Genomic DNA, 12,078 nt, shown 5'->3' with positions numbered 1-12,078 from the left:
GTGCCTTCTCATTACGACCCTCTTTTCTGGTTTATCGGCTTCTGTCTCTTGTTTTGCCCCTTTTGGATTTAATGTTTGGTTGGACTGTAATTTGGTTTCAAACACGGACTGTTTATACTACTACGGCTTCGGTCTTCGGTAAGATTATTGTTTGCTTGGCTTCTGTATCTGTAATATCTTAGTAATATCAGTTCATTTTACTCAGCTAGTGTCACTCCATTCTGTCTGGCGTTACAGCTAAATTTAATTGTAATTCTATATATGCATGGATGTACATTTTCTACAGTTTATTTACAGTATTACGCTCTTTAGTTATCTATAGTAATATTTTGTAAATTAATCCAAATTAATTGAAAGTGAAAAGGTTAGGCCTTGTGTTGATAGAGTAACTGAAACTGAAACCCTCTTAGTTACTAAATCTATCAGTTATCCAAATATTCCTTCATAATTGGGATAACTTAATCGAAAAACAATCAGGCTTTAATAATTGATGGCAGTCAAACTGAACATTTCCACCAATGGGAAAGAAAATATAAAGACAATGTTTGAAAAGTAATTTTTAAAGTAGCTACTAAAACTCAATGCAACCACAGCTAGAGTCATACTCAAAATAAAAAAGACGGAAATTCTGTTACATTTAGCATACAGCTAATACATATACAGTATACAGCATTGCACAAAACACAACATCAAGCCAACTGTGAAACATGGTGGTGGGAGTGTGATGGCACGTAGGAATGCTGTGCTGCTGCAGATTCTTAATGTCTTCTGTTGGTGTCATATGTTCTGATCTGAACATATTTGGTTTATGAACTAACTTGCATGAAGAAGATTCCCCTCAGCAAAACTGGCGAGGTCAAGTGGACGACAGTGAGGTATTAAAAACACTACATTCTATTCGGAGGGCCCCCTTGTGGCCAGGGTATGAGCTACAGCCACTAAAGCACAATGGGTTAATGGAGTCCCACTTGCATCAAACAGGCTTCAAGGTGGAAGTCGGTGGAGCGTGGTAATTACTGACATTTCGAGGTGAATGAAGTCCAGTCTGAAGTGCTGTGTGTGTGTGTGCATCCCACTAAAAAAGAAGATTGAAAGAGGGGATGAAAAACTGATGGGGGACTGATGAGTAATAGTGAGACACTTCTGTAGGTGCAACTAAGTACTAAGATACTCACACTTATTCACGTTAAGGCTGCAGTGGTGGTGAGAAAAACTTAAAAAAAAAAAATATATATATATGGATTTGGAAGTGTGATGCTTGTGTGACAAACTACAATACACTGTCGGACATGTAGGGGGCGATATACTTTTCTTACGTAAAAAAAATAACAAACAAACAAAACACCCTTCAGGACAGGGCATTAAATAACACAGTCAGCACTGTGACGAAGCAAAGTGTAAAGCTGGGGATGCACAGAATATTTGACTACTTAAATATTTGTTCGAAAAAAAAAATAGCCAAAAAAAGGCCTTCAGTGTTCGACCAAATAAGTTATAACTGAAGTACACGTCTTTAGTACTTAGAACAGCACTCCTGAAGTAAATTGTTGACTAAAATTGTGCAGTTTTAGTAAATCTATGGTTAGAATAACACTGCTGAGGTAAATGACTAAAATTGCACTTTATTATTATAATTTTTTTTTTTTTTTTTTCTCAGATTTTTCCCCATTTTCTCTCAATTAGGTTATCCAACTGTCCCACCCCTTTGTGCGTCCCCATCACCAGTGGCACCTGAGACCCTAGGAGGATGCGGACAAGCACACGCCTCCTCCGACATGTTTGAAGTCAGTCACCCCATTTTTTGGAGCTGCTGCTGATGAATCATTGCATGAGCAGCATCACAGCACGCTCAGAGGAAAGCACAGCGGCTAGCCTCCGATACATCAGCTCACAGACGCCTCGTGACGCCCGGCGCCACCTTTAAGCGTGATGGGGAGAGAACACCATCTACTCACCCGGAGGGAGCAGGGCCAATTGTGCTCCCTCTGAACACCGGCAGCTGATGGCAAAGTGGCATAAGCGGGGTTCAAACCTGGCTGGATTACTTGCCACACCCACTTTATTATTTTTAATGAAACTTTTGATTAGAGTAGCACTACTGAAGTAAATTTATGGTTAGAACAGCATTCGTGAGGTTGATTTGTGATTAAAATGACACTGCTTTAGTAAACTTATTAAAATAGCAGTCCTAAGGTAAACTCCACAACTGAAGTAAATTCATGATTAGAACAGCACTGCTGAGGTAAATGTTGGTTTGTCTGCACAGATTTTGTAAATGCTACAATTGCTTAAGCTATGTAATTGATTTAATGGCAATGGCAAAAATACATTGATGAGTAAACCCAAATTAAACCTGGATAATGCAAAGATAATGCAATGATGTGTGGTGTTAATAAGAATTAATTCTGTGGAAATAGTTTTTTCTTAGTTGATTAGACACTAGGGGGCGTGCTAGAGAATGTTTAAAAGCAACTGGAAACAGTTTTTCATTGTATTCTGATCCTTTAGCATTGTTTTTTTAATTCCTGTTATTAGTCTAATGGGAGGAATAGGACTTGGTCAGTCTTCCTCTAAACTTCAATGGTTTTGATTGTGTCTCTGACCTCTACTGACCTTAATGCAACCTGCCACCCAAGAGCAGAGCGTGGCTCATCATACACACAGCAGACAGTAAATGAAGCCTTGGTGGGAACCCATGATGATGAGGCATTATGAGTGGGACGAGAGGGGGCGGGGCCAGCAGGCCAGCTGAATGCAACAAGCCCAATTTACCTGCATCACCACCTGTTGCCAGGGCAGCCGGTCACCGCAGGGCAGGTTGGCGCGGTCCAGCTGCAGCGTGACGTTGCGCCGCTCCTCCTCCAGGGCTCGAGTCAGCCGCTCGAAACGAGCCTCCTGCTCTTTAACCGAGGCCAGGATGCTGGCGGCTGAACGCACGTCGTACTCCTCCATGGCCACGCCCACCTGCTCGAGTTCTCGAGTTCTGTATTTACGCTGCTTTCAGAACGGGATAAGCGGGGGACAGACAGAGGGAGCCGGGTCAAAAGACACAACTGCTTAGAACTGAACTAAAGCACCAACACAGACCGAGAGAGACATCCACCGAGAGAGACGCCATGCTCCGCACATGCTCCGCACAGAACAAAGCAACATGGAGTTCATGAGAAATGTGACAACAATGCTAGATCACACTACAGTAACATTAGCTGACACAACTTGGCCTTGCCAAAAATCTGGCTGCCTTTCTCTGTGTAGCACTGCTGAGGTACATTTATTGATTATAATAGCACAACTTAAGTAAATGCCTGACAAGAGAAGCACTTCTGAGGTAATTTTTTGAATATAATAGCACAACTGAAGTAAATGCATGACTAGAGTAGCACTGCTGAGGTAAATATATGATTACAATAGCACAACTGAGGTAAATGCCTGACTAGAGAAGCACTTCTGAGGTAAATTTGTAAATTTAATAGCACAACTGAAGTAAATGCATGAATAGAGTAGCACTGCTGAGATGAATTTGTGAATTTAATAGCACAAGTAAAGTAAATGCATGACTAGAGTAGCACTGCTGACATAAATGTATGACTATAATAGCACAACTGAAGTAAATGCATGACTAAAGTAGAACTGCTGAGGTAAATGTATGATTATAATAGCACAACTGCGGTAAATGCGGTGGTCATCCACCAAGAGAAGACATCATGCTCTGCACATGCTCCAAACAGAAACAAAGGAACATGGAGTTCATGATAAATGGGACATCTTGCACCGCTGAACAACAAAAACCACCAAACTTACACAACGCTAGACGTAGCGGCGGCAGCACACACTATAGTAACATTAGCTGACACAACTTGGCCTTATCAAAAATATGGCTGCCTTTCTCTGTGTAGCACTGCTGAGGTACATTTACGATTATAGTAGCACAATTAAAGTAAACTGCTGACTAAAATTGCACTGTTAGTTAATCTATGGTTAGAGTAGCACTGCTGAGGTAAATTACTAAAATTGCTTAAACTTATTATTAGAGTAGGACTACTGAAGTAAATTTATGGTTAGAATAGCACTTGTGGAAGTTTTATTAAAATAGATGGTCTAAGGTAAACTGCACGATTTAAGTAAATTCACGATTAGAACAGCACCGCTGAGTTAAATGTTGGTTTATCTGCAGAGATATTAAAAATGTTAAGTCTAGCTAGCGAAAAGTGTGGCTACAATAACTCTGCTACACCAACACAGACCACTCGAGTCATCCACCGAGAGAAAACGCCATGCTCTGCACATGCTCCACACAGAAACAAAACAACATGGAGTTCATGACAAATATGTGACATGTTGCACTGCTGAACAACAAAAACAAACAAACTTACACAACGCTAGAACTTTTTAAAGCAGTGGCAGTGGAGTAGCACTGCTGAGGTAAATGTATGATTGTAGTAGCACAACTGAAGTAAATGCATGACTAGATTTGCATTGCTGAGCTAAATGTATTATTATAAAAGCACAACTGAAGTACATGCATGACTAGATTTGCACTGCTGAGCTAAATTTATGATTATAAAAGCACAGCTGAAGTAAATGCATGACTAGAATTGCACTGCCAAGGTCAATTTATGATTATAAAAGCACAACTGAAGTAAATGCATGACTAGAGTTGCACTGCCAAGGTCAATTTCGGATAATAGCACAACTGAAGTAAATGCATGACTAGATTTGCATTGCTGTGCATAATTTATGATTATTATAGCACAACTGAAGTAAATGCATGACTTAAGTTGCACTGCTGAGGTAGATTTATGTCTGAAATTGGGTTGCTTAGGTAAATTTATGATTAAATTAGAATAACTAAGTTAAATGTATGAGTAAAATAGAATTACTATGGTAAATTCATGCTTTAGCAGCACAGCTTTAGTGAATTTATAGCACTGCTGAGGTAGCTAGCTAGCTACTGAGAGAAGACATCATGCTCTGCACATGCTTTACACAAAAACAAAGAAACAAAACAACATGGAGTTTATGGTAAAGTTGGCATTACTGAACAACACAGCAAAAAAAAAACAACAACAACAGTGGTGGCAGCACACACTGTAATAACATTAGCTAACACAAGTTGGCTTTAGCATGTGTTTGCTTAGCAAAAGCACTCTGCCTTTCTCTGTGTAAAAGTTACTTATGTCATCTGAGCAAATTTTAACTTCAACAATCGCAAATACTTTATTTCAGTAATTCAGTTCAAAATGTGAAACTCATATATTATATAGATGTATTAAACACAGAGTGATCTATTTTAAGTGGTTTTTTTATTGTTGATGATTATGGTTAACAGCCAATGAAAACCCAAAAATCTGTGTTTCAGAAAATTAGAATATTATATAAGACCAATTGGTACTTTCTGCAGTGTGGGCAGTGTGCCAAGTCCTGCTGGAAAATGAAATCTGCATCTCTAAAGCAGTTAACAGCAGAGTCTCTCCAAACCATCACTGATCATCAGTAAATTTTACATTTCATTTAAAGGAAATCAAGGGATCAGAGTCTGGAGGAAGAGTGGAGAGAAACACAGTCCAAACTGCTCGAGGTCTAGTGTGAAGTTTCCACCAATCAGTGATGGTTTGGATAAAGAGAGACATGTCATCTGCTGGTGTTGATCCACTGTGTTTTATTATCAAGTCTAAAGTCAGTGCAGTTTTGTTTTCCCACAAAATCTTACAGCACTTCATGCTTCGTCCCTCTGCTGAAAACTTTTATATGGAGATGCGGATTTCATTTTCCAGCAGGATTTGGCACACTGCCCACACTGCCAAAAGTACCAATTGGTCTTATATAATATTCTAATTTTCTGATACACTGATTTTTGGGTTTTCATTGGCTGTAAGCCGTAATATAATCATCAATAATAAAAGAAATAAACACTTAAAATAGATCACTCTGTGTTTAATACATCTATATAATATAATATATGAGTTTCACATTTTTAACTGAATTTCAAAAATAAAGTAACTTTTTAAAGATATTAAAATTTTTTGAGATGGCCCTGTATAGCATACCCTTCACTCTTCACTCAGCCCAAACTGGACAGACACTGCACTTGACCACAGCACAGGACGGGCATGCTGCTCTCATTGACCATGCTCAGCACAGAACAGCACAAACCCAGCAGTGAGAAAATGATGGGAGTGACAGTTTCAAAAGAAATCAAAGTTTAAAAAAATAGGAGAGTTCAGACTGGAGACATGGTTCACACAAAGTTCACTTTCATACACACCTAGTGGGTTAGTGCAGCAGGTTAGAGATAGTACATTCCCTGCTGCAGACAGTCAGGAACGAGTGATGCCCAGTGGGGGAGAGAGCGAGGGCTGCAAGGAGAAAGAGGTAAAAGGAGAGAAAAAGAAAGAAGAGATGTTAATAACAAGTCAGAATATGCCTTTAACTCTCACAGACGTACAGAAGATGTACTGCAGATTCCAGCAAGATGGAAGAAACCCTCTCTGGCCACTCGCTCCAGCCAGCTGGAGATGGAAGTGGAGATGGAAGAAGATGGTAGAAGAGCAATAAAGGAATATATATATATATATATATATATATATATATATATATATATATATATATATATATATATATATATATATATATATATATGTTGTATATGAGGACAGGTGGAAGGTTGTAATGTATTAGAATGATTTGCTCCCGCTGGAACGCTAGGTCAACACAACTACAGCAGCTATTCTCAACAGGACGGCAGGCGAGGGCCCATATTCCCTTTGAAGCGTGGCGATGTACACAGGCTTTGAAGTTTGTATCTGGCTGATCATTTATTTATCTGGAGCAGCGCTCTGACACAGCTCTCGCTCTGCAGTGGCACAGTAGAGCTTCAAAAATGGAAACTCAACCACAGTCCTGCCTTACTGTTTAAACCTGACCGGTACAAATACAATGCTGACTAAACTTGACCACCATCAAACAACATACTGTCCAAACTCAACTACACTCCAACAAAATACTGTCTAAACTCAACTACAGTCCAACAAAATACTGTATAAACTCAACTACACTCCAACCAAATACTCCCAAACTCAACTACACTCCAACCAAATACTGTCCAAACTCAACTACACTCCAACCAAATACTGCCAAACTCAACTACACTCCAACCAAATACTGCCAAACTCAACTACACTCCAACCAAATACTGTCCAAACTCAACTACAGTCCAACCAGATACTGTCCAAACTCAACCACAGTCTTGCCTTATTGTTTAAACCTGACCAGTACAAATACAATGCTGACCAAACTTGACCACAGTCAAACAACATACTGTCCAAACTCAACTACAGTCCAACAAAATACTGTCCAAACTCAACTACAGTCCAGCAAAATACTGTCCAAACTCAACTACAGTCCAGCAAAATACTGTCTAAACTCAACTACAGTCCAACCAAATACTGCCAAACTCAACCACAGTCCAACAAAATACTATCAAACTCAACTACAGTCCAACCAAATACTGTCCAAACTCAACTACAACCCAACAAAATACTGTCCAAACTCAACTACACTCCAACAAAATACTGTCCAAACTCAACTACAGTCCAACCAAATACTGCCCAAACTCAACTACAGTCCAACAAAATACTGTTCAAACTCAACTACAGTCCAACCAAATACTGACAAACTCAACTACACTCCAACAAAATACTGTTCAAACGCAACTACAGTCCAACAAAATACTGTCCAAACTCAACTACAGTCCAACCAAATACTGTTCAAACTCAACTACAGTCCAACCAAATACTGTTCAAACTCAACTACAGTCCAACCAAATACTGCCAAACTCAACAACAGTCCAACAAAATACTGTCCAAACTCAACTACACTCTAACCAAATACTGTCTAAACCTGACTACAATCCAATCAAATACTGTCCAAACTCAACTACTCTTCAACAAAATACTGTGCCAAACTCAACTACAGTCCAACCAAATACTGTCCAAACTCAACTACACTCCAACCAAATACTGCCAAACTCAACTACACTCCAACCAAATACTGTCCAAACTCAACTACACTCCAACCAAATACTGTCCAAACTCAACTACACTCCAACCAAATACTGTCCAAACTCAACTACACTCCAACCAAATACTGCCAAACTCAACTACACTCCAACCAAATACTGTCCAAACTCAACTACACTCCAACCAAATACTGCCAAACTCAACTACAGTCCAACCAAATACTGCCAAACTCAACTACACTCCAACCAAATACTCCCAAACTCAACTACACTCCAACCAAATACTGCCCAAACTCAACTACACTCCAACCAAATACTGCCAAACTCAACTACACTCCAACCAAATACTGCCAAACTCAACTACATTCCAACCAAATACTGTCCAAACTCAACTACACTCCAACCAAATACTGCCAAACTCAACTACACTCCAACCAAATACTGCCAAACTCAACTACACTCCAACCAAATACTGCCAAACTCAACTACACTCCAACCAAATACTGTCCAAACTCAACTACAGTCCAACCAGATACTGTCCAAACTCAACCACAGTCTTGCCTTATTGTTTAAACCTGACCAGTACAAATACAATGCTGACCAAACTTGACCACAGTCAAACAACATACTGTCCAAACTCAACTACAGTCCAACAAAATACTGTCCAAACTCAACTGCAATCCAACTAAATACTGCCCAAACTCAACTACAGTCCAACAAAATACTGTCCAAACTCAACTGCAATCCAACTAAATACTGCCCAAACTCAACTACAGTCCAACAAAATACTGTCCAAACTCAACTACACTCCAACCAAATACTGTCCAAACTCAACCACAGTCTTGCCTTATTGTTTAAACCTGACCGTTTCAAATACAATGCTGACCAAGCTTGACCACCATCAAACAACATACTGTCCAAACTCAACAACAGTCCAACCAAATACTGTCCAAACTCAACAACAACCCAACAAAATACTGTCCAAACTCAACTACACTCCAACAAAATACTGTCCAAACTCAACTACAGTCCAGCAAAATACTGTCTAAACTCAACTACAGTCCAACCAAATACTGCCAAACTCAACCACAGTCCAACAAAATACTATCAAACTCAACTACAGTCCAACCAAATACTGTCCAAACTCAACTACAACCCAACAAAATACTGTCCAAACTCAATTACACTCCAACAAAATACTGTCCAAACTCAACTACAGTCCAGCAAAATACTGTATAAACTCAACTACAGTCCAACCAAATACTGCCAAACTCAACCACAGTCCAACAAAATACTATCAAACTCAACTACAGTCCAACCAAATACTGTCCAAACTCAACTACAACCCAACAAAATACTGTCCAAACTCAACTACACTCCAACAAAATACTGTCCAAACTCAACTACAGTCCAACCAAATACTGCCCAAACTCAACTACAGTCCAACAAAATACTGTTCAAACTCAACTACAGTCCAACCAAATACTGACAAACTCAACTACACTCCAAAATACTGTTCAAACGCAACTACAGTCCAACAAAATACTGTCCAAACTCAACTACAGTCCAACCAAATACTGTTCAAACTCAACTACAGTCCAACCAAATACTGCCAAACTCAACTACACTCCAACAAAATACTGTCCAAACTCAACTACAGTCCAACCAAATACTGCCAAACCTAACTACACTCCAACAAAATACTGTTCAAACTCAACAACAGTCCAACAAAATACTGTCCAAACTCAACTACACTCCAACCAAATACTGTCTAAACCTGACTACAATCCAACCAAATACTGTCCAAACTCAACTACAGTCCAACCAAATACTGCCAAACTCAACTACAGTCCAACCAAATACGGTCCAAACTCAACTACACTCCAACCAAATACTGTCCAAACTCAACTACAGTCCAACAAAATACTGCCCAAACTCAACTACACTCCAACCAAATACTGTCCAAACTCAACTACACTCCAACCAAATACTGTTCAAACTCAACTACAGTCCAACCAAATACTGTCCAAACTCAACTACAACCCAGCCAAATACTGTCCAAACTCAACTACAACCCAGCCAAATACTGTCCAAACTCAACTACAACCCAACCAAATACTGTCCAAACTCAACTACAACCCAACCAAATACTGTCCAAACTCAACTACAGTCCAACAAAATACTACCAAACTCAACTACAGTCCAACAAAATACTGCCAAACTCAACTACAGTCCAACCAAATACTGCCCAAACTCAACTACAGTCCAACAAAATACTGCCCAAACTCAACTACAGTCCAACCAAATACTGTCCAAACTCAACTACAGTCCAACCAAATACTGCCAAACTCAACTACAGTCCAACCAAATACTGCCAAACTCAACTACACTCCAACCAAATACTGTTCAAACTCAACTACAGTCCAACCAAATACTGCCAAACTCAACTACAGTCCAACCAAATACTGTCCAAACTCAACTACACTCCAACCAAATACTGTCCAAACTCAACTACAACCCAGCCAAATACTGTCCAAACTCAACTACAACCCAGCCAAATACTGTCCAAACTCAACTACAGTCCAACCAAATGCTGTCCAAACTCAACTACAGTCCAACCAAATACTGTCCAAACTCAACTACAGCCCAACAAAATTTTGCCAAACTCAACTACAACCCAGCCAAATACTGTCCAAACTCAACTACAGTCCAGCCAAATACTGTTCAAACTCAACCACAGTCCAACCAAATACTGTCCAAACTCAACTACAACCCAAACAAATACGATTAGCAATTAGCCCAACAGCGCCAATAGCAGAGGAACCCTGAGTGCTCCGTTAAGCCAGGGTGATATTAGCTAGCCGTTCATCCCACATAGCTTGTTTTAACACGACAAACAAGCAGACTACAGTCCAATATACTCCAATATACTGACTGGTAAAATTCACACAAAGTGCACTAACATCTTTTGGGAACATAAAAGAATTTTAAGTGCATCTAATAGTGCAAAAAATTTAGTAATTTAATAGTAAAATCCCCAGCAGCTTTGATGCTGAATTATTCATTTTTTAAAGAAGCTGCAGACTCTGCTCAGCTTAACCACCATGCAAAAAACTAAACAGACAAACCAAAGAAATCCTGTGAGATTCTGAGCTGGGCAGGTGAGATTATTACACAAAGAGTTTCTCACTTTCAGACAGGCTTTTTAGTGACAGATTAAAACCAGAAAACACAGCTGTGAATCCTCAGTGGAAACTTGAGTTGAGATACGCAGACAGTCTGTTGACTGTGTCACACTGGATACACTGTATCCAGATCCTTCTTAAAAAAAAGAGGATTATTCTATAAAAAAGAAAAGAAAGCACAGGAAGGAAAGGCTCGTCACAATCACCTACTTCACTAATCACAACTGCAGGATTCTGGACCAGGCTCAAAATAGAGCCGGTTATATGAGGAGTGTGTCTGAAGAATCACAGACCTGCTCTTCAGAAAATGCAGTTAATAATAATGTAGAGCAGAGGAACCACACATTAAAACTCTAAGCTTCCAGTTTAGACTTTTACAGAAGCAACCAAAACTTTCTCTTTGTTTACATGTTTTGTTTTAGCTAACTTCCATACTCACCACGGACATCTACACCTCCAGATACAGGAATAGGGCCACCTGCATCAGGAAGGATCCCACCCACCCAGCACACGCACTTTCAGTCCCGCCCCCCTCAGGCTGGAGGCTGCGGAGCATCAAGTGCAAAACAATCAGACTGAGAAACAGCTTCTTTCCAGAAGCTGTAAGACTCTTAGGGTGCTTTTACACCTGCCTCATTTGGTTCGGACTTTCAGACTTTTCAGTTTGGTCCAAACCAAAGTAGCAGGTGCGAAAGGGGCCGCGAACCACGGTCCGGACCAAAGGACCAGATTTTGGTCCGACCAAGAGAGGTGGTCTCGGTCCGGATCTTCTGAACCATGGTCCGGTTCTCCTGTAGTGTGAAAACGCTTTTCTGGATGATTCAAACTTTCAGACCAATTACAGGAAGCTGAGCAGGCGTTCAACAACAGCAGCAG

General features: G+C 39.9%; 1 protein-coding gene across 9 annotated transcripts in view; it reads right to left on the bottom strand.

The window, feature by feature from the left end:
• The window catches only part of arvcfb (ARVCF delta catenin family member b), a 378,373-nt gene that overhangs the window by 201,326 nt on the left and 164,969 nt on the right, over positions 1-12,078 (bottom strand). For 8 of the 9 annotated variants that reach the window (XM_049470443.1, XM_049470449.1, XM_049470448.1 and 5 more), the window contains exons 4-5: positions 6,266-6,356; positions 2,773-2,994 (exon numbers count right to left, since the gene is read on the bottom strand). The exons of the other annotated variant lie outside the window; for it this stretch is intronic. In XM_049470443.1, the coding sequence (XP_049326400.1) occupies positions 2,773-2,952 (180 nt within the window). In that variant the 5' untranslated portion in view covers positions 2,953-2,994; positions 6,266-6,356. The remainder of the gene's footprint in view (positions 1-2,772; positions 2,995-6,265; positions 6,357-12,078) is intronic. 9 annotated transcript variants of the gene reach the window in all.

This window comes from Astyanax mexicanus, chromosome 22 (genome assembly GCF_023375975.1).
Source record: "Astyanax mexicanus isolate ESR-SI-001 chromosome 22, AstMex3_surface, whole genome shotgun sequence".
NCBI classification, from domain to species: domain Eukaryota; kingdom Metazoa; phylum Chordata; class Actinopteri; order Characiformes; family Acestrorhamphidae; genus Astyanax; species Astyanax mexicanus.
Note: the sequence above shows the minus strand (reverse complement) of the source record. Positions and strands in the feature narration are given on the sequence as shown.